Consider the following 24,879-nt stretch of genomic DNA (forward strand, 5'->3'; position numbering starts at 1 on the left):
ATGTGGAAAAAGAGGAATGCTTGTACACTGCTGGTGGAAATGTGAATTAATACAACCGCTATGGAGAATAGCTTTGCGGTTCCTCAAAAACTCAAACACATTAACCACCATGTAATCCAGCAATCTCACTGCCGAGTATATATCCAAAAGAAAGGAAATCAGTATATTGAAGAGATAATTGCATTCCCATGTTTACAGCAGCACTATGCACAATAACCAAGATAAGAAATCAATCTAAGAATCCATGGACAAATGGATAAAAAAAAAAATGGTATATATATCCCAATATGACTTGAACTGGAGGTAATTATGTTAAGTAAAACAAGCCAGGCCCAGAAACACAGATATCACATGTTCTCACTCATATGCACGAGCTAGTAAAATTGATCTCCTGGAAGTAGTGCATAGAGTAGAATAGGTGGTAACCAGAGGCCATAAAGGGTAGAAAGGTGAACAGGATGAAGAAGGGTTGGTTGATGCATACAAATTATACAGATAAGTAGAAGAAATAAGAGCTAGTGTTGGATAGCACAATATGGCAAATATAGTTAACAATATTTTATTGCATATTTCAAAATAGCTAGAAGAGCGGAATTGGAACATTCCCAACAAAAATAAGTGATAAATATTTTAAATGATGGATACCCAATTACCCAGATTTGATCATTACATATTGTGTGCTTATATTAAAATACCACATGTACCCTCTAAATATGTACAACTATCATGTATCCATAATTTTTTTTTTCTTTTTTTTTGAGACGGAGTTTCGGTCTCCTTGCTCAGGCTGGAGTGCAATGGTGCAATCTCTGCTCACTGCAACCTCCGCCTCTCAGGTTCAAGAGATTCTGCTACCTTAGCCTCCTGAGTAGCTGGAATTACAGGCATGCATCACCATGCCCGGCTAATTTTTTTGTATTTTTAGTAGAGACAGTGTTTCACCATATTGGCTAGGGTGGTCTCGAACTGCTGACCTTGTGATCCGCCTGCCTCGGCTTCCCAAAGTACTGGGATTACAGGCATGAGCCACCACGCCCGGCATAAATTTTTTAAAAATCTATTTATGCTTCAGTATTCTTCTTTTTACATTTAAAGTAATCAGATATTTTTGGAGAAAAATAAGGTAAAGCTTATAAAATATAAATGGCATGCATATAATACATATTAATTATGATATTAGCATTGAAATATGTTGATGTAATCTACATAAATTTTTGTAGTTCTTTTTATGCACTAGTTAGCCATATCCACAGCAACAAAGTATAGAAACAACCTAGGCTTGATCTAACACTTCTTTCCAAATCCAATCATAACTATATTATTTTAAAATAAAAGATTTCATAAATTAAAAGCTAATTATGTTTAATCCTATACTTTAAAAATACTCATGATAATTTGATTTCATAAAGTGGGAGAAGTATTGAACAGTTTACTCTCTTTAAATATCTTCCTGATTAATAAAATGATACTTTTTTTGTTTTAACTTTTATTTTAGGTCTAGAGGTACATGTGAAAGTTTATTATATAGGTAAACTTGTATCACATGAGTTTGTTATACAGATTATTTCATCACCCAGGTATTAAGCCTAGTAGCCAATAATTATCTTTTCTGCTTCTCTCCCTCTTCCCACTCCACCCTCAAGTAGACTGCAGTGTCTGCTGCCCCCTTCCTTGCGTTCATGAGTTCACATAGTTTAGCTCCCACTTACAAGTGAGAACATGTTGTGTTCGGTTTTCTGTTCCCGCATTCATTTGCTAGGGATAATAGCCTCCAGCTCCATACATTATCCCGCAAAAGACATGATCTCATTTCTTTTTATGTTTGCATAGTACTCTATGGTGTGTACTTATCACATTTTCTTTATTCAATCTGTCATACTAAGTTATTTATTATTTGTACTTATTTGGTATTTTGCATGGTTCTGATAATTCACTGTGATTTATCTTCAGTTTCTTCACACAGGCTTTTGGTACATCATTTTTACAGAAGTAAAATCTATATAAAAAGTAAAATTAAACTTAATATCTTCAAGTTTCAAAAGTTAGCACCTCTGATTAAGGCAGTATCCCCACCCTGCCTTGATTATGTACCTTTTGCGTTGCTACAGATGGAAGTAACATGATAAACATGGATATAATACATTCACATGGAAAAAAAAATTCAGGTAAGACTATGGTCATAGATCTATTTGAATAGCATCTAGTGATAACTAAAACCACTGTCTTTCCTTGAGAATGGTTAGTCAAGGTGACTAGCAAAACCTCCTCTGAATGCAGCTCTAGTTAGCTGGGCTCTGGTGAGATGGCATAGTGTTACCACAGTAAGGCCAACACTGAAAGCCACCTCCATATTTACCTATAAGATTGATGATGAGGAGTGCTAACATTTGAGCCGAATTAAGGTCTACACAGACAGAGTTTTAATGAAGCCAGAAAAATTAGAGCATACTAGCAGGAAAATCCATAAGTAAAGAAAGCATTCTGACTGGGTCTGCTTCCTTTTTGATTTCTAGGGGCCAAGGTGGCAGAATTCACAGACTCAAAGGCTGCTGAGAGTTGAATCATCAAGGTGCTGAGCAGTGCAAGGGACTAACATGGATAACTCAAATACAGCATTACTCCACTCCCTTTTTTGGTGTTTTTCTCCCCACCCAACTTTTCTTATATAGATACAGAGTGAAACTATTATTCAGCTGCCCAACAACAATATAAAAAGACCAATGTTTCCATTTACACATCTACTTTTATGATGTCAATTACTCACAAGAAGAACAAAGATAAGTTTACATAAACTAGTAGCAGATAGCATTTCTATGATGTATTACATTTCTCTGTCATACATTATGCTTTATTTTCTGTCCTTTATTACATTTTCTTACTTAGTATGAACAATATTTTAATCCTTTATCATTGACCCAAAGCAGGTATGACCCTGTTTCCCCATAGTTTTTTTAAGGTGTTTTCAGTAAATATTGCTTATGAATGTCTTTAAACAGCTTAAGGACTTCCATTTAGAAAAAAATCAAGGTTAATAAGATTCATCATACTCACAAACAGTATCTGGTTGTGGATATAGCTAATTGCTAAATTTTATTCAGCCCTAAGTGACACCAGCAGCAAATCACCTCACAGCTTAATACTACTAGCAGCTCTAAATGGGAGAGAAATAATGTTACTCGAATCCAGGTTTTTTAAAATATATGTTATGATTCACTTCCATTAGTTCAGATATTGATGCTCAGACACTGGATATTGGATTCTCTTTCAAACAACAAAAGAAGCTGAGAAACAAAGCTAAAGATATTTTTAAATGTCATGGTAAAAAGTCACAGTGAAGTGTATTTTATTCTTGTTTCAGTGAATGTTTCTAACTCTCACATGAAAGATACAGTAAATTCCTATCAGAAAGATATTCTCTTGGCAAAGTTTAGAATTCTGAAAATAGCCTTTTAATAAAACAGAACTCACACCCTCCTAAGCTGTAGCACCAAAATAACAGCACTATGATATATTCTTCCCTTATGGTAACAGACACTGTTGAAGCTGAACTGTAATTTGGCATACAACATTTCTATACTAATGTAATGTGACAATGTTATTAGGTTCGCTATTTTCCATGTGGTCATAGCCATATTCATCTTCTCCAACCTGACATTAAGTTAGCTTAATATGGTTAAATTCTATTCTGGACCACCAGGTGAAAGCAGAAAAAGATTATTGTGTAGCACACTGGTGTGATGATGGTGGAGGAATATGTAAGCATTAATAGGTGATATATAAAATTTATAATGAACGTAAACTTTTAGCACAGAACTGGCACATAGTAAGTGCTCAGCAAATGGTTACATCCAAGAGAAATTTCATAAATAGCTACACCATACAATGTAGTGCAGCACACTATTCCCTACAATTTCAGAAGACAGAAAAATAATGTGAAGCTCAGAAAACAAAGGAAGTTTCCATGGGACAAAAGAGTTTTAGTAGAGATTGAAAAGGAAATTATATTTCTTCAAGCAGACATAGTGAAAGAATGTATTCCAGGTAGAATGAACGCATTTTCCAGGTGGAGAAATTACCATAAGCAATGGTGAGGAAATTGGAAAGTGTAATGTTGTTCAGAAAGCTGTGAATAAGTAAATTGGCAGTAATATGCCATATGGACAAGGTTCTGCAATAGATGAGTATGAACATGAAGGCTAGGGTCAGACCATTGAGGTCCATGAATTCCACATTGACTAACTTGGAGAGTAGTATTGGACACTGAGGATATACTTGAAATTATTCTGCAAGATTCATGTATCTAGCACGCTTTGATTTAGTGAGTTATTACAATTACATGCAGCACGCTATAAAAAACACTGGGCTTATAAACCAAGGAAACAAAGAAGAATATTATTCCTAGTAGAAGTGTACAGTCTTATAGGGAGATAAGACTAAACACAAGTAACTATAAGGAAAAAATGATGGCCAATCAAATAGCATAAACAAAATTATATAGGAAGCCAGAGGAGAAAAAAAAAATATTGCCTCTGGATAGGAGAATTAGAAGAGAATGATGACATTTAATCTAGGAGGAATAGGAAGAAAGAACAAAACCGGCAGAGAGGCACAGAATGGATCAGCGGAAAGAGGAATAAGAAATGGGAGATAGCTAAGAAATTACATTATATATCAGAAAAATTACACAGAGGAGCTAAAATTTGGTATTGGTGTGGAAGAAAACTTGAGGAGGTGAGTATATGACATTACCCTACACACACACATGCAAATCCACATACACACATGCACAGAACAATTGTTTTGTCAATGAGTAGGTCACTTAGATGGCAATTTTCCAGGGAAGAAAGGGTTTCACAAACACAATTCTCTAAAAACAACCTTTGGCATCATTTTGAATAGCACTTCTTTTTGAAAGATTCCTTTCAGTTCAATTAATTAGTGTGATTTATCCAAGATTACATTTACAAGCTATAAAGTATTCCCATCTTCCCATTGTTAATTATATCTCCAGGCTAATATAAATAAATTTTTCTAGTTACCCTAACCCACTCTGTGAAACTTATCAGCGAGATGACATTTAGAAATTCTATTTTTGGGGAGGGAAGGTCTCATTTGTAATGTGGAATGTTCGTTGCCCCATTAAAAAGCTTTCTTTCTATTTTCTTTTTTGTTTTCTATGTGATTGGAGGCTGCAGTCACAGAATTTATGAATAAATAACTAACCTAGAGATGAAAATTTCATTAAGAAATGAAATGCCTTAAATGGCTTTATTTTAAAAGAAAAATCACCTTCTATACAGTAAAGGAGCTTGTTAAAATCCCAGGAATCACACTAATTTTATTTGTGCATCTTATAGAAAAACAGTGAGATGTAGAGACAAGATTTATTTTGATCCATTTAAAAAGTGAGGAAAGTGTTGCATGCTATTTCTACTGCTTATTAATTCCACAACTTCAAAGTAACAATTGCAACTATATCTTCTACCAATTATAATTGATACAAAATAAGATTTGCTTTAAAATATTGATTTATGTCTATGTATTCTCACCACTGAAATTCCAATGTATAAGCCAAGGAACCATTTCACATTTTCAGAAAACCCACTAAGAGGTAATGATTTAATCAAAATGCATGTATTCTGAGAGCTCTCTAAAGTAATTTTAATGCTGATTTGTGCAAGAGGCATATCAGGAGACACATTTATTGAATGACATTTACCTATTTACAAGAAAATAACAAATAGCCTTATCATTGTCATCACCAGTACTATCACCCAAGAGCAGCATTAAAATAGTTTTCTGTAAAAATGATTTGAAGACAGCATGATACTTAAGGTTGTATCTTGATGTTTCTTTAGGAAAAGTCTAACAAATACATACATAAAATTATATTCTTTATATTTAACTGGTATATGAGGATACACAGTCTGCCACAACCAAATGGCAACTGTTTTGTAAAACATGGAAACTAGATTAAGCATAGTTTGGCAGAAAAAGTTCTTTAGCAACATGAAAAATATTTTCACACCAAAAAAATCCCTCTCAACTACCACATGTAGTCATACATCTGTCAGGATCGTATTCGGGATGAAAAATTTGCGATAATAAAATCTTAACAAATATTCAGTCTTCTGATTGTCCTTGAAAATAAATTTATGCCATTTTCTGTGAAGCAGGAACAAATGCAGGAAGTAATTTGTCTATAGACATATATACATATCCTTATGAAAAGCACATGTAAGGTTGCTTTATGTATATATATTTATTCAGACTTTATGTAAAGTTGTTTATATAACCCAAAATGGCGTTGTTGTGTTTTAAGTGTGATTTGCCTTGCAGAAACACAGTGTTCGCAAATGTATGATGGTTTGAATACATGTTTATTGCTTCAGGTTTACTGTAATTCTATGGGAGATGAAACTAGTAAAATAAAGAACAAATACTTCTCCATCTACAGTGGCATGGTTGTTAAAGGCCTCTTCTACATAAATTTTTACTCTGTATTGGTTGTGTGTTTTTCCTATAGTCAATATGTTGGAACGGAAATTTGAAGACAGCAGGTAAATTGTACTTTATTGCTAGGCTGCAACAACTCAGTTCAGTGGATTACTGGAGGTTGACCCCATCTTCTACATTGTGATGCACATATCTGTTGACATGAATACAGTCTCAAATAGACAAAGGTCAAAATGAACAAGCTCTACTCTTTCTTTAAATCCACATTCAAATTCAGCCTCTGCTGCAAAATCCAAACCTTCAATCATTACATCTTCTATTCCATCATCCTGGAGCTTTAGCTTAAATGTCGTAGCACTGACAACATATAGCACGTATTCTATTTTACAACCAGGTGAATTTGTCAGGAATATTCTCTTAATATGGCAGAATGCGATGTTTTGTATGAAATTCTTTTATCATTTTGATGATGTGCTATAAATCAGGACCTACTTGAACATTAAGATACAGAACTTCATCTTATAGATCAGTTAACTCCATCTTCAAACCCTCACTGCTGTGATAGAAATTAGTCACTAGCAGATATGCCATGATATAATGTGAATGTTGTGTTTCATTTTCATGCTTATATTGCAATACTCAGTTAAAGGATTTTTAAGGAGAAAAACATAAGCTGCTAAGATACAAGGGAGAATGCCTGAAGGATAATGTTTGAACGTATTTTTTTAAAAGTAAAAGGCAGCAATGGGCTTAAAGAGATGTACACAGAGTGAAAAATTAGACCTGTAACCGTTCACTAAAATTACAGCCCTTGAGACATAATCATACGAAATAAAGTATTATTTAATATAAAACAATATGAAGATTCTTTCAAAAACTAAGGGAGAGTTGTCATATATTGGAAATGAAAAACATTATTTTGAACAAGGTGATCATTAGTAATTAAAAAATAAATAAACCCAAAAACCAAAGAATCACCATCATCACAGGATTTAGCCACTTTAACAATTATTTCAAAACTGTTCTTTCTGTAGAAACAACTGCTTCTATGGGTTATGACAGTTTGACTGACTCAGAGTTAATATAAGGACTTCCAATGTTAGACTTTAGATATCAAACAGTAACTGGAAGCAACGATGAGTATCAGTCCATAATCAGAGAGGTACTTACGGTCATTGCAGAGTGGTCCACTGAAGGAAGTCATACTACAGTCACAGCTGAAGCCATCCCATTGTTGCAAGCACACACCTTGATTGGAACATGAGTCCTCTTGGCAGGTTGTGCTGGGGCCTGCAAAACAATCCAAAGGAAACTTGGGTTCTTAAAAAAAATCCAAAAGTGTTTTATACATGAGCTAGATCACATATAGTAGTTGCCAACACCTCAGATGATATGTCCAAACTCGTTTTGAAAGTTCTAGTTCACACACCTGAATTAGGAACTGAGAGGCTGTAATATGAAGGTTTTCTTAAGTTTCAAGTATAGGATAAAATACATTATAATCATAAACTAAACCAACAAATAGCAAAAGCAAGCACATAGCTTCTAGTATGATTATCATAGCAGGTAATCTCATTCCAACTTCAATAATTCTTTATTACCATTTGGATTTTAGAAAATGAATGGATCTCCTTAACATTCTGACCAATGAATAGAGACATAATGAGAAATGGAGATTATAACTTCATGAAATTGAGATAAGATTGGCAAAATAACTGAAGAGAGTTATGCAAAAATGCCCTAGAGGTTTCAGAAGGATAAAGTTATGATTGCTGGGTGTTTTGAATAGGTATGTTGGCAAGTATCAATTCACATGCTTTAACAATTTCATGCAATAAAACATAAAATTAAAAACTCCATATAAATGACATGCCCCCATTTAACATACAAGTAAAAAGAATGCTAGTCTATTTCTAAAGAATCATAACTAGAACACTGAAAAACAAAGAACTGAAAAAAGCATGATCAAAGCACTAAAGGCAATCACTATACAAACATATTCAAGACTGAAAGCCTTTATACAAACTATACTACAAAGGCTTCTTGCACAACGTTCAAGAAAGGAAAAAAAATGAAATCCAAACCCAAATAACAGTTACTGCAAAAATGTAAAATATGTTATTTTAGGGTTTCCACTGTGTATTATGGGGTTTCAGTCTTGTTTTATACACACAGGGCTATCTACCTTGCAAGTCAGCTTTCATCAATGCAACTTTGTCAGCAAAATTAAAAAAAAGCAAAATATATTAAATGTTAGTAAGCAATACTGAAATGGGGCAAACACAGAAGAACGTTCAGATTCAAAAGGCATGCTGCTGTAAAGGGGGAGGAAAATGCTATGTAGAGCAAACAAATTAATACTAACAGCCATAAATCTTAAGAGAAGCCAAAAATGAGAAAGCAGTAATTTATTAGAATTTAATTGTACATATGTATACATATATAATGGTTAATTGAGCCAATGACATGTAATGAAGGAAAATTAAAAGGGCCTTTGTATGTTTCCTCTCTTGGATAGATATGAATGCATTACCAAAGTGACGTTTTGCTTATTTGGAACATGCAGCACCATTCATCATGTGCAGATACAGTGTAGACTATGATCATTAGCAGAGCAATTATCCCTTTCTATGTTTTTCCCTCCAGATCTTTTATCTTGCTGTTGCAATTAAGGCTTCAAACTGTAATGCCAGCCATTCACTGACAACAGCTGGACTTTAGAGTGACACCAACCAAATACTGCATAAATGATACTGTATATCATTTAGAGTGGACGAAAGAAGTAGGAAGAATGGAAGAAAAACTGCAATATAATCCCTCATAAAGGAATTTTCCTAATAAAATTTCCATGTGCAGCGTTTATCCTTGAACTTACCAGATTGGGAATATGCCACTTATGAATTTCAGAGTTACGTCTGTATTTTCTACACTTTCACAACTGTCTTCAACTCTTATAAACTTCCCTGTTAATAACTGTTACAGTAAAACCTCACCAATAGGAACTATCTTAGAGAAGGGTGAAAAGGGAATACAGTCTACCTAAATAGCTTTAGAGTATAAATTAAATATATTTTCTAGTAAATAAACATATAGATTTTATAAAGATAGAAAAACAGACATCAGCTAATTAGATGCTATTAATATAAAAGAGACAGCCTCTGAGGTGCCTGTTTTAGTGAATAAATGAGAATTTTCTGTAATTTTACTTTATATAAACAGATGATTTTGAAAATGGCTTCTAAATATGTACATGTACCTTATCATCACATTTCTATTACAAATTTTTCAGTAAAGGCATTCTTTACTGAATGTTATTGAATTTAGCCTAGCATATGAGAATTCACAAATTCAGAAACCATAATATTGTATATCTTAATTCTACAATAATAATAATAACAGCAATAGGTATAACAATAATAAAAACATAAATAGTATTTTATGTAAGTAGTAATAATAATAAGACCTCCCAAGTCCAGGAAACCTGAAGAAATGTAACAGGTTTTTTTTTTTTTTTTTTTGCCACGCAGTCTCGCTCTGTTGCCCAGGCTGGAGTGCAGTGGCTGGATCTTGGCTCACTGCAAGCTCCGCCTCCTGGGTTCACGCCATTCTCCTGCCTCAGCCTCCTGCGTAGCTGGGACTACAAGCGCCCGCCACCACGCCCAGCTAATATTTTTTTGTATTTTTTAGTAGAGAAGGGGTTTCACCGTGTTAGCCAGGATGATCTCTATCTCCTGACCTCGTGATCCACCCGCCTCGGCCTCCCAAAATGCTGGGATTACAGCGTGAGCCACCGCGCCCAGCCAGTTCTTTGTAACAAGGTTCTTTTTAAGAAAGAACTAAGAACCACTAAACTCAACTTAGTTCTTTGTAGCAAAGAAATAAGAACCACTTAATTGCTCAGTATTAATTTTTGTTCCAAACTGTGAGAGGTAAGTGGTCTACTGATCTTTATCCCATGGCATTAGAGATAAAAAAAATTAGCATATTTTTAAAAAAAATCTCAAAGCAATATTCCTTAGCATAGTTCTTTCAGTGTTAAGCAAATAAACGGGGAGTAACACAAGCCCAGTTTGGGGAGATGCCATTTTATCAAATAGCTATTTGCTCTCTGACCTGCACAGCAGAAGAAAAGATCAGAAGCAAGAACTAATGAAGATCCAGATTTTGGTTTTTGTTTTTTCCAAAAATTATCAGAAATGCAATTAAGAAACAACGCTAAACTCTAAAAATAATAAAACTACAATCTTAGAAAAATAATCTGCCCATATTGTAGAGCAGCAACTCAGAGTACCTGCCACGCTTCTATGTAAGCATACAGACGTGCTTTATTTTATTTTCATTATCACAATAGTCTTTTTATATTCAGGAATTACAAGACAATACATGCGTGTGCCTGACAAGACACATTTTTCAAAGTACTCACCTTCTAGAACAGTATTTAAACATTAATAGGCATTACACAAGGCAGAGCCTTAAATTTATTTTTCTTTTTAGTTATGTAATATTCTTTTTATTTTATCACTTAATAAAATTGGGAAAAAGCAACAAGGACATTTGTATCAAGTTATTTAAATTAATAATATGTCTAAAAGGGAAATAAAAATGAAGGTAAAACTACAATTTCCAGAAACCAAAGAATAATAGACAAAAGAGGTTAGGTGTCTCTGCTTTCAAGTAAGGTAAACTCGGGTTTGAAACTTGTATCATCCACTTATTAGGTGTGTGAACTTAGGAATGTCACCTTACTTTTCTGAGGCTCAACCTACTCATTAAGAAAAGGGCAATGATACCTAATTTATAGAGATCTGATGATTAAATGAGATAGTATAGGTAAACATATTCCCACCAGTGTTTAATCAATGATAGCTGTCATAATTAAACAGAAAATTATTCCTATAGATATAATGGAGCCTAGAGCTGAATGTCACAGTTGTATAAAAAGAGCATCTGTTAAAATTTCACTGATTTTATTTAGAGATATTATCTTGACTTTAGTAGGCCTGCTTATTGGTTGATTACCAGTATCCATTTTCTGTTACATAAACAGAAAAAAAAGCATCCAAAGTATAGTCTCCAGTGTAACAGCATCAGCATCACTTGGGAATTTGTTAGAAATGGAAATTCTAGGGCTCAGTCTCAGATCTACTGAATTAGAAACCCAGAGGGTTGTAATCTAGTGATTTGGGTTTTAATGATTCTGTAAGTGATTCCTGACATAGGCTAACATTCAGGAAACAATAATCTAAATAGACTTTAACAGGTTAAAATCCGTACTCTAGCTGAGGTGCATTTTATAAATAAAATGAATTATTACCCACTGAAATATGTTAGAAATAAAAGGCAACAAATGATTATTAAGGGAAGATCAAAAACTTTTTGTATGCAAGAGGCTTAGAGATATGTGGGTGTATTGCGTAGGAACAATGGAAAATCCTCACAAGATATTATTAGGTTATACCAAATATATGCTAAGTAGTCCCATCAATACGGATATGGAAGTTAAGTGATTCCAACGTGGTTTAGACTCAAATTCCATGAGATAACAATCTTTAGAAAGAGAATTTATTAGGTATCTACAGTTAAATCACTAATCTTTAAAAAATGTGTGAATAGCATCAACTGTACCTATAACAGTTAAATCTAAGATTATTCCTAGAAACTATACAGGTCAGAAATAATAGTAAATTAAAAGTTGTTCACCTTGATGTTGGAATGAAAGAATCAGGACAGAAAGTAATAATCTAAGAGTAAAGAAAAAATGGGGTGTCAGGGGGTGAAAATTATAAAAGCTCAGATACATAAAGCGTTCTAGATAAGGAAAGAACCAATGCCATTAGTGACTGAGTTCAGATGTTCAAATAAGAGTTTAATGTGTAATTAATCATCGTAACCAAATTTCTTACTAGATTATATGGGTAAACAACACCAAACATCATTACTGCAAATGTCCTTTGTTAGTAGGTCTTGCTCGTATTAATCTACTTGCTTCCGCCCACTCACTCACATTATATACCAGCGGTGGGGTCCTGTGTGTTTGCCTCTTGTTTTCTATCTCATTGGGTATATCTGTCTGCTCTCACCATTTCTTGTAGGTGAGAAGTCACATACCAAGCAACTTGTAGAAAGGCCTATTTTTAACAAATATGTTCCATAAGGGATTGTAATACCTTTCTTTAAAAAATAAAACAAAATAAATGTACACTTTCTCACTAATGAGATCACCTCCAAGAATTATGTTGTCCCACATTCTTGTGTTCATCCACTAATGGGAATTGATCCCCTTAACAATTTTGTTTCTCTTAATTAAAATTAACTAAAAGGAAAAAAAAAACATAGTTTCCTTATGTTTTACTGATGCATTATGCCAAAATATCAAATAAGGAAATATACTAATAACATTAAAAATGAACTCAACAACACCTTCCATTAATAACGTTATCCTCTGGTATTATTGAAATACAGTCTGAATTTCACCTAACATTTCATTGAAACATATGCGGCACAGAGGAAACAAATGTATTTTCAAATATAAAATTTCCATGTACTTTAGTAATTGCTAAATATAATGGCATTATTTTGGCTGAGAATAAATGATTCATAATCAGCTGGGGGACAGGAATTCAAATTTCTTCTTCTCCCATATAAAATCTCCTCATAAATCTAAAATTTTCAAAATGGCCCAAACTCTGTTCAGTATTACAGAAGAAGCAGCAACACATCCAGAGCCACAAAATTCATGATAATGTGATTAAATTACATTTATGGAGGAAGAATTTGCTCAAATAATCTGAGGTGTTGAAGTGAAAATTATCTAAAATGAAAGTAGCAATCAAAAAGTACTCCTACAGATCTTGGTCTGATAGCACAAAAGAAAAGAAGACACTTTGGTGCATTTCTGATGTATGAATATTAGCCTGGGGTAATACAGGAAACCTGATTTTGCTAAAAGAAACTGAAAATATACAGGATACACTGTTTCTGCCAGGTACACATCAATTGAATAGTGATTTGAGAATGGGGTATCTGAACTTCATTCTCTTATTATTTGCTATTGGATATAGATTTTTACTTATTTTTATTTTAAAATATTTGTTAATTTCAGTAGCTTTAGGTGTACAAGTGGTTTTTGGTTACATGGATGAACTGTATAGTCGTGAAGTCTAACACTTCAGTGAACCTGTCACTCAAGTCTTGTACATTGTACCCAATAGATAGTTTTTCATCATTCAATCCCCTTCCCACCATTCCAGCTTCTGAGTCTCCAATGTCCCTTATACCATGCTGTATGCTTTTGTGTACCCATAGTGCAGCTCTCACTTACAAGTGAGTAACATGAAGCATTTGGTTTTCTATTCCTGAGTCACTTCACTTAGAATATAGGCCTCCAGTTCCATCCAAGTTGCTACAAAAGACATTATTTTGTTCTTTTTATGGCTGAGTAGTATTCCATGGTATATACATACCACATTTTTTTATCCACTCATTGGCTTATGGGCACTTAGGTAGATTCCATATATCTGTAATTGTGCATTGTGCAGTGATAGATATATGTTTGCAGATGTCTTTCTGACATAGTGACTTCTCATTATCCTTAGCAAACTAATGCAGTAACAGAAAACCAAATACTGCCTGTTCTCACCTATAAGTGAGAGCTAAATGATAAGAACACATGAACACATAGAGGGGATCAACAGATACTGGGGCCTACTGGAGGGTGGAGAGTGAGAGGATGGAGAGGATCAGGAAAAATAACTCATGGGTACCAGGCTTAATACTTAAGTGGCAAAATCATCTGTACAACAAACCCCCATGACACAAGTTTACTTACATAACAAACCTGCACATGTACCCCCTGGACTTAAAATTAAAACAAAAAAGAATGTAGATTTTTAAAAATGGGCACAAGCTGATTAATACTTGCTGGAGTAGTATTTGTTTAATGCTATAAAGCAAGGATCATAGAACTGATTAACAAACTCATCAAATGTACTACATAACTCAAAAAAGCAAAAAAAAAAAAAAAAAAATCCATAGGTATAGCTCCCATTTTACATTGGGCATTAATGTAGGCTTGCAAATCGTACAGAAAATTTAAGGTTTATGAGATAAAAAATTGAAAACATGAATAAGGATGTCTAAGCCCAAATTAGGTATTTGACCAGTTATGAGAATTTTACTGGACAGTGAGATTCGTTGCCAGTTAAACAGGTGGAATTAGAATTATTTAGGGCACGATGACAAAAATCTAATACCTTCACATCCTCTCTCGATCTGTCCATTGCAGAAAAGAGCATCTGAGATGAGGTCCGGAAGCCGTCCATTTAAATCAACTGATGCCAGGCAGCCTTGAAAGCCTTCTTTGGCATGTACAAGTTTTGGTAAGGATTTGTATGTTTCTTTAGCTACTCCTCCTATATATAAGTCACCTGCAAGAAGATCAAAGTCTTTGTTACAAAAGTACCACGTCATTGACTTTAAACACACAGTAGGATGGAGAAAAAACAGGGAGGTTTTTCATTAAGTTAATAAAAATGTAAATTTATGACCAGTTGTTTTCCCCGAAGTGTTAAACAATAGAGGTGTTTGAATAATATACTGGCACTAGGAGACATTTCTAAAAGCTATTTCTATAGAGAACTAAAGTAATTCCATATTATGTGGTCAAATGGAAGGAATGTGGGCTAGCTATAGAGACGCATACCCCTGCGTTGAAATCCAGGCCTGGTTACTTGCAAGCCCTACATCCCTGAATATATATATACAAACACACACACACACACACACACACACACATATATATACATATATATGTATATATATATACACACACATACTAGTTTCTCTAATTATTAGTATCATTGTTTCTAAAATAGGAATAATAAAAACCTTCACCAGAGGGTTTCATGATGATTAAATGAGATGAAATATATACAGCATCCACCAGAGCAAAAGTATGTAGTGGACACACAGTCAACAGGCATTATTATTAAATTCACCTTCTGCTTAGAGATCTCTGTGTCTTTCATTTCATCAGAAGTTCAACAAATTTCTTCTTGTATCTAAAGTCACCTTCTATACTGGGCTGAAGCCCGCTATCCTTGCTTGCACCTCTCTTGTTCAATAACTCACATAATAGTCTGTATATAAGTGAAAGTTACATCCTTCTTTGGGTGTTTCTGTTTTTAGGTAAAATTACACTACTTTGAATTTTTAGGCTGCTCTGAAATCCGTTACCAAGTTTTAAACTTATTTTTCTAATTTTATTGCAGTTTCTAATGGAACACATTGCTTAGCTTTCCCAACTTTTTGTCTCTAAGTTTGAGATTCCCCAACTTTATGAACTATTACCAAAAAAAAAAAAAAAAAGAGAGAGGTTTCAATCTATTTTGGATTCTGTTTCTTTTTCTATTTCAGATTATTCACCATATCTGGATAATATTCAATAAATTCAATAACTGACTTTAGTAAACATTTAATCAACGTGAAACATAAGGAAGCTGAGCTCAAAATTCAGTAATATGCTGCTACAGCTCCAGTCTACAAGTTATGTAACATAATCTTTGTAGCTACTTCTTTAACTTTCATTTTCTTTTGAACTTTCTCATGTTAACCATTCTATTCAACTTCATGTCACTTGGCACATTTTCCCCAGTATAACACAAAAATCCTGCAATCTTACTGTTCACCTGTGTCCTTCTGTGTTGTCTTCATGAGACTTGGGAACAAAGAGAACTGATACACAGACTATTTGTTGAGCTGTAAGTAACAAATTCCTTGGTCTCACATCCAGAAATATCCTGTCTTCTGCAGGCACTCATTAAACAGTAATAAGCTAACCTATTAGTTTATAAGTAGAGTAAAATCAAACCGCAGATACAACACTCTTGAACTGTACTGATGAATAAATTGAAATAGAGGGATCATGTGGCATACTCAAAGTCATTTAATGTTTAAAAACTGAGAACTTAGGTCCTTGACCTACTAACTAAAACTTAAGTTTTATAACTATATAATTTGCACTGAAAGTACTGGATATATTTACTTCCTCTCCTTTTACATAAAGCAAAATCTACTGACTATTAACCATCATCCTTAATATTAAAAGACAGCATGGTTTTGGTCGGGGAGGGGATACTATTTTTGAAGTATTATTTGATTTTCCTCCCATATTTCCATTCTGTCCTTTGTTTTTGCTGTCACTTAAATTTCAAGCCATTGTGTTTTAGTTGCCTCAGAGAAAGGATATGAATCAGAAATCAAAGATACAAAATTAGCTTTCTGTATTTAAGTCTAAAAAACCTAGACTCTTCGAGGAATGGAAGAGAATACATTGGAGTTTGCATAAGAAAAGTAAAGCTTTCCTATTCCTCATTCAGGCAAGCAGGAGATGAAGTTGGAAGAACCTACTTCTGCAAGCATAGCCATTGGCAAATGCCAAAGAGGGTGTTGATTTCTAATTTAAAGACTGAGCTCTGGTGAATCTCAAAACCTCTGGTAAGTTTCAAAGAGTAATGCAAACCTCTGTGCATTTCCTCAGGAGAACTAAGAGGGAGCAGTGAGATCTCTGAAAAGAAATGGGTACATGGTGGACTTAGATAACCTGAGAGCTTAGACAGTCTCACAGAACGTTCTGTACTCCTCTGTGCCATGGGAGATATAGAACAATTTCCAGACTGGCACAGAAATAGCAAAACAAAAGAAAGAAAGAAAAAAGAAAAAAAAAAAAAAGTAAAACAACCTAAAGGGGTTGGGTCATGCACACAAGAATGAAGACGCTGGGTAGCAGCTCAGTGAGCACTCTAGAATATTTGAAACAAGCTTCCATGCCACCTCTCTTTACCCACCCCCCGCCCCAACAAAAAAAAAGAGTACGGTGGAACTCCCCCCACTGAGTTATTTAGATATGATACCAGAAAAAGAAAGGAACTAAGATTGCCTGAGATTGTACCTTCACTAACTCAAAGAATCAAAGCTCAAAATAGAAATCAAGGTGAGTTATAGAAAATAGAAAAGTTACATTTCTTGTACATCAGAGATTGTGGGCTGAGATTTGTAATTTGACATGATGAATAGCAATGAAAGGAAATACTACCTACTCCTTTCATTTGTTGAACAAAATTTGTTAGGAAATTTCTGCTCTCCTCCAGGCCTAATGAATGTAGTAGAGTGGGGAATTGAATGAAGAGTTCTTGGCACAGCTTTAGGCTTTTCAGATGTAGAACTCAGTAGTAAAAATTATGTATGGAATACTATATATTTATTAATAAATCTTTCTCTGTCTGATTGTAAACTCCTGAAGGAGAGAGACTGTGTTTCCCACAGTGCCTAGTACTGGGCTCTAAGCACGGTTGGCCCTCAATCAATATTGTCAGCCACCTTATGGATTGAGGCCACAGTAGAAAAAGAATAAAACAAAGAGGAACAGTAAGGCAACACATGAGGAAAGTGCTAATTCTAAAATGCACTAACTTACTTCCTTTTCCCACTTGCTACCACAATCCCTATGTTTTTCTATTAGCAAACTTATTTGACTGACAACATTGTAAAGCTTATTGAAGAGAACTAGTAATCTTTCCCTTGAGTTACTAAAGAGCAGAAAATATCAATTCAAGCACTGTGAGATACAAGCTTCAAACATACCAAGGTAGATGAGGTTGGGTTTCTAAGTAGGGGACTCATTCTTATTTTCATTACTGAAGCTGTACTTAGCACCACTGCTTAGTACTGTTTATAAACTCTTTGATATAGCAAATAGTGGTCTAAAGTCCCTTGGTGGGTTGCCACATGAAGAGAACAAAGAAACTCCTTTAGTGGTCTGAGCCCTGTGTACCATTATCACTTTATCAAAGATGCAGGTTCTCTTTTTGATCCTTGAAGTGATGGGTGAAAAAAAAAAAAAAAAAAGACCCATTAGCACTAATGGGTCCTGCAGGTGAATCCCTGTGCATGTGAAAGACGATATACTTAATGGCCCTGTTTATGAACAAGAGCCTGGATGGGCAACCATTAAAAGCCAAGTTTCCTGCAGATATGAAGCTAGCCTGTTACCTCTTCTTCAAAATGAGTGGCTAATTTTTAATTCATATGCTTTAAGGACCATGTAGGCAACTGATAAGGCAAAGGTTGAATTGGGACACTTTCAGCAAAAGATGTAGAGAACATGTATAATACCAAAAACTTAAATGTTGAGGGGGTGATTTTCTAAAAATAATCTCAATAATACACTTATTTTTAGTACTGTATATACACAGGCACTATGTTCCTCTCAAGAGTGTTATCTGTGAATGAACTGGGGTGATATCATGACTATCCATTCCCCAGTAGTTGAGCAGTATTGACTAGGGAACACTGCACAGGCATTTTGGTTTCCTCTGTCTACAAACCCTGGCTCTGCCACCTACTGGCTCTCTCAATGTAGGCAAGTTAAGTTACATAACTTCTTTGAGAGTCAGATTCTTTGTCTATGAAATGGGGTTGATAATGCCTACCTTGCAAGGCTGTAAGGATTACAAAGTATGTACATGAAGCATCTAGTATAAAGCATGGACTTAGCCCATGATTGATACTGGTATGGCTATATCAGTGTATCTGTAAGGCTACACATCTATGATGTACCTCAATCTATGCTTATTCCACTGAGAAATGCAGAAGAAGAGAAGTATAGTTTGTCTCCTGTTTCTAGTACAATTGGAGTGACAAGATGTCAATTTTATAAATTTTCCATGCTATTTTTTCTATTGGATTTAGTTGACAGTCATTTGTGTGCTGGAAGTGTGCCTTACACTATTCTAAAAGCAGCTCACAGAGCTCCTTTGACTTAATTTGAAATTCGGTGGCACTAAATCTGGTAATATGGAAAGTTGTTTGACAAATATCTTCTAATTTGACACAAAGCAATTAAGAGGACAAAAAACAAACAAATAAACAAACAAACAAAAAACTCTATGAAGCCCAAGGGCCAGGTTGTCAGGTACAGACTAAACATGCCTTAGAAAATCAGAGAAATAACAGGTTTTTGTGGACTTTGGTTGCAAGGTGGGGGAGCATAGAAAAGTTGAGACAAGAAGAAAGTATGGGAGACATTACTATTGTAATGATAAAAATGTGGATTCCAGACACAGGGAACAGCACAAATGTACCATGGAGACAAAATTTATATGGTATTTAGGAAAGAGAATAAAAGGCTTGACTGGAAGAAAGGAGTTTTAAGTTATTTATTCAGTTATGTAAATAATATTGCATAAGTAAAGCCAAAGGAAAGGCCACTATAGAACTTGTGACTGCTGGCTGAAAAAAATAAATAAAGACAATGAGAAGTCCAAGGATCAAAGCAAAGCAGGCTAGGAAACTAGGGAATTTGAAGCAGTAATAATCTGGAGGAGAAATAAAATTGCATTTAACATTGCATATATGGAATTTGAGTAGGAACACCCTAGAGGAATCAAGCGATACTAACCTGGGGCTTAGGGAACAGAGGTTGGAGCTTGGAGGCCTTCCTTGGGAGCCACCAACCAAAAGCAGACAAATGAAGTGGTAGAGATTTTCTCTTTGCTTAAAACAGGAAGCATACGGCAATTAGAGTAAAGACCAAGCTCTGCCTTACAGTAGCAGAATGCAAGTGTCAAGGTATAATTAGTTCTTTGACTCAGCTTTCCTGTTTATTCACATGTACTTTTTTTAACCTCTTAAATATCTCACTTTCATTTTAATTTTTTAAAAAAGCATATAGAAAAAGGACAATTGCCTTATAGAGCTGAATAGCTAAAACTCTAAGAAATATTAAGGAAGCTCTCACAAACTTTTATAACTAGCATTTGGGGAAAAAGAAAAAGTGAAGCCACACACATTAGCTTACTTTCCTATAGCTGGACTAGAGAAAGGACAATTCTAGACACTTCATTTTAAGAAGACGGGACCTTGGAGAGAAAATTTGGGTGCAACGCTTTCTCCCAATTCTTATTGTGATTGGATGGCAAAAGTAGTGCAATCAAGCTAGGGTAGTTTCTGAGAACATTCTATGGGAAGAGTGCTTTAGGGGAACAATCGACCTCTGTCCCCAAATTTGTATCATTATCTTTAATTTTAATATTGTCACACATAAAGGAATATCTGAAGGTCAGACCTTATCTAGATAAACTGAGAGAGCCTGTCTTTAGGAGACAAATCCAAACCTCTAAAACAGGTGCTCGCTGTTAGATAAAAGAAAATGACCTGTAATATCTGAGAAACAAACACTAGTTTGCTTTCTTAGTAGAAAGCCTAAGTGTGACTGCTTAAATATATAATATTAAACTACTAAAAGAAAAAGCATGGGAAGTTAATACTGCTCTAACCTACTTGAGCTTACAAGTAGACAAATAGAAACTTTTATAACAAACCACACAGAAATGAACAATGAAAACCATACAAGATCATTTCTAAGTTCAAGGCTTATAAAATATTCAAAATGGAAATCAAAGCATAAATTCAAGTAGATGTTTTGCTCTGAGACACAAGATCTGTGTCTTTAATAAATCTTTTTTTTTAAAGATTAATTTTAGAAACTCTTTGCTGAAGAGATGCTCAGTGGTCACCAGTTTGATTTATTGATCGTCTTTTAACTTCTATACAGCTTAGTCTCCCTTGGTACATAAAAGATTTAGTCTTACAACAATCTATTTTTACTTCTTTAGGAAATAACCATAAATTACTATCTTTAGACTTGTCCTGAATTTCTAGGTCCAGCCTAAAATCAAACCTTCATCATCTCCCCTGCTATAAAATTACTTTTTCTAGACTTTCATGTTGTATAACAGCCACATTTCTAGTCTATCTGCTCTCCAGATTGGAATTTCAAAATCATTTTGAACTTTATTTTATATCTCACACCTTAGAATCAAACTACTACCAAGGGCTGAATGACTCAACTTTGCCAATACTTCTGACATTTGTCGTTTCGATTTCATTCCCATTTCCAGTTTTTATCTACTATTCTCCTTGTACACACCTTTTAGGCACTAACCTGTTACCTGGTGTCGCTGTCTCCATTCAGCCTCCTCATCAACACTGTCTCAGTCACTCCACCGTGTTCTGATATCTTCAATACCTTTCTGTATGATCTAAATTAAGTCTAAGGCTCAGCAGTGATCAGGATTCTGAATTACGTCTCTTCAAAACTTTTGCTAAACTTTGAACTATCTTTCCAAAATAACTTTTGCCAGCTAGAAGATTGAGATAATATCTATCTTCTCCCCACACTCCGATCTTTAGTCGAACTATGTTGGCAGCCTTTCTCCAACCCTGCATTTTCCCACTGCTCCATCGTAGTTTATGGTATACAATACTTCCAGCATGAATGCTTTTCCTCTTCTGATGTTGTTCTTCAAAATCCTACTGAACTTGGGGGACTCAAGTCAAAATCCACCTTGGAAATGTGTACCTGTTTCCTTAGCCACAGATAAATATCTTGGAATCCTCATAAAAAATTGAACTCCTTTTCTGAAAATGATTTTATCTTTTTCAGTTCTTTGTATGTGGAAGCCTTATGTATCCATTAGTTTATAAATTATTTGAAGGAATAATCCTAAACACTTTCATATTCTCATTTTCACTTAGTAAGCATTTGATAATTATTTGTTGACTCATTGAATGAATGGATGAATTAGTAGTTCACATTCAAAAAATAATCATTGAAACAATAAGGACATAGGGAAGGTTTTATGGCAGCACTCATATTTGTCCCTGGCTCCTTTCACCTGAGCAACAATGAATTAATTTAATTGTGGAAAACCTTTCATCTACTGATCCATTTCTTTTTTTTTTTTTCTTTTTTTCTTTTTTGGGATGGAGTCTTGATCTGTTGCCCATGCTGGAGTACGGTGGCACAATCTTGGCTCACTGCAACCTCTGCCTCCCAGGTTCAAGCAATTCTCCTGCCTCAGCCTCCAGAGTAGCTGGGATTACAGGTCCATGTCATCACACCCGGCTAACTTTAGTATTTTTAGTAGAGATTGGGTTTCACCATGTTGGCCAGGCTGGTCTCAAACTCCTGACCTCAGATATCCACCCGCCTTGGCCTTCCAAAGTCCTGGGATTATAAGCATGAGCCACCATGCCTGGCCTGACCTTTCTTAAACACAAAGGTGAGGCCGTTCAGGTCATTATAAAAATTTAGGGAATTCAATGGCATATTTTTCCCTTTCTGATGGAGTAACTTGACAGAGTAATTCATGACCAGTTTTAACTGACAAACACTGAATTTATTTGTAGAAGGAGACACAGAGGTGAAGATAGAGGTTTAGAAACAGTTTGGAGTATTAATGTGTGTAGTAATGAGAACCCATGTATGAATCGTCTTTTCCAATTAAAACAAGTATAAAAACCTTTGGGGGAAATTAAATTTGAGCCTATCCTGGCCTTCTGTTTCATTCTGGCTCTGTGCTGCTCCATATACAAATATGACCTGATTCATGCATCCTCCATAGGCATATGGACACCATGAACACTTCACACTGTCTCTCCAGACTCATCTGCTCTGCTATTATCACAAAGAAAGGCATACATTTATTTGCTCTCTGCGTCGTAGAACACAGAGAAGCTAACTGTGTGGACCCCTAGTGCTCTGCTCTAGTGAGTTTGTTCATCCCCATCTGTACTTCCTTTGGATTTGCAGATGTTTCACTCCATCTAGCCTTCGGGCCACCACTCAAGGACGCCTAGGGTTACAGTCCTTCTAGTTTGAAGCTTCTATTTCTTGGCTCCTCGCCAGCCACAGGTGTTCTTGATCCTACAGCAGGCTTACACATCTAGCAGTATATTGCTGTAGCTAAAATGACTTTGAGTTTCACAAAAATCACTGAGACAAATGAACTGAAACGTACAGAGTGCTGTCTGAGTGAGAGAGGTCCTCCTTATTGCCTTGAATCTTTGGTAATCAGTATCAGGCATTACCATGGTCAAAACCAGAAAAAACAGCTCTGACTTTATCATTATAATAATAACTGACATTAGTGAAGTTAGGACATTATCCTAAACTTGACCAAGCATTTGCATATATATTGTTCTACCTGGTTTTTGCCTGTTGAGCTACAAGAGGAGTAAAGGTTATCAGGGATACATGCCACAGATGAAGAAACTACAGTTTAGGGCTACAGTACCAGAAAAGGGTAGGGTCTTATTGCAAGTCCAGGTCTTCTGAAACATTGTTAATTGTCAGTTAATCCAGACTGACATGCACCCTGTACACTTAAAGTGGCAAGTGGCCAATATGTACAGCTCCACAATGACAACATACAGGAAATTTTGCAGAGTTGTGGCTAGTTGAGAAAAGTAATGGTAATAAATGGTAGCAAAAATCCAAGCAAGTTAACAAATTCCTGGGCAACTTGTGCAATAAGAGACTCATCTGCATAATAACGGAGTAATCTCATAAAGACAAAGTCTATTTGCTTCCATAATAACAAATATTAGGTATTCAAATTCTGAAACATAAGTAGAATTCTTATGTTCAAAAGTTTTTAAATTTTATCAAAATGTTTTTACCAAAAATCAACATCTGATTTTTAGATATAGTAGTTACTTTTCAATTGTCCCCCACAAAGAGATAAATCAGACACTTGTATGTATCCAGGGCCCAATCTAATACAAACCAGCACTTATGTGGGACAAGTTGGGGAGAGGCAACCCCAATAAGATAAGAGTTTAGACCTTAAAGTTTTCCTGTAGTGAGTGTTGGGGAGTTAATATTGTTTTTACCCGTATGAACAGAACAGATAATTCTTTTGATATTTTGAATTTTTTTTTCTTAAGACGGAGTTTTGCACTGTCACCCAGGATGGAGTGCAGTGGCACAATCACTGCTCACTGCAAGCTCCGCCTCTCGGGTTCACGCCATTCTCCTGCCTCAGTCTCCCGAGTACAGGCGCCCGCCACCACGCCTAGCTAATTTTTTGTGTTTTCAGTAGAGACAGGGTTTCACCATGTTAGCCAGGATGGTCTTGATTTCTTGACCTCGTGATCCGCCCGGCTCGGCCTCCCAAAGTGCTGGGATTACAGGCGTGATGAACTTTTGTTTCTTATTTAAATTTTGAAACAAAACTGCCCCCCAAAAGTTTTTTTTTTAAAGTATGATTCTGCAGCTTACAACAGGAAGACATTTTGTTTGTATGTTTGGCCACAGACTGTGAGGAAACCTGGTAGGCATGCTAAATGGGAAATAATAAAGTGAAATTGCTATGGGAGTGTGTAGTAATCCATCTTCTTTTAAACCCACTCTATGCCAGTAATACTGTGGCAGATGGGGTGCGAGTTCAGGGATATAAATCCATGCCAAGCTAACTTCATCTAATGGGTTTAAATATTTAAATTTACCTTTAGGTAAAAAGTGGGTACAAATAGTTTCAGTTTTTTTCCTTTTGCCTTATCCAAATGACAGCCAGTTTAAAT

The 24,879-nt window shown here is 35.2% G+C and overlaps 1 protein-coding gene across 1 annotated transcript in view; it reads right to left on the reverse strand.

Annotated features, from left to right (window-relative positions):
* LOC105528199 (neurexin-1) overlaps positions 1–24,879 on the reverse strand; it is a gene marked incomplete at its 3' end in the record, with an annotated part of 881,468 nt that overhangs the window by 263,657 nt on the left and 592,932 nt on the right. The window contains exons 15-16 of the mRNA XM_011964822.1: positions 14,709–14,882; positions 7,627–7,746 (exon numbers count right to left, since the gene is read on the reverse strand). Coding sequence (XP_011820212.1) covers positions 7,627–7,746; positions 14,709–14,882 — 294 coding nt within the window. The remainder of the gene's footprint in view (positions 1–7,626; positions 7,747–14,708; positions 14,883–24,879) is intronic.

This window comes from Mandrillus leucophaeus, unplaced genomic scaffold (genome assembly GCF_000951045.1).
Source record: "Mandrillus leucophaeus isolate KB7577 unplaced genomic scaffold, Mleu.le_1.0 Scaffold709, whole genome shotgun sequence".
NCBI classification, from domain to species: domain Eukaryota; kingdom Metazoa; phylum Chordata; class Mammalia; order Primates; family Cercopithecidae; genus Mandrillus; species Mandrillus leucophaeus.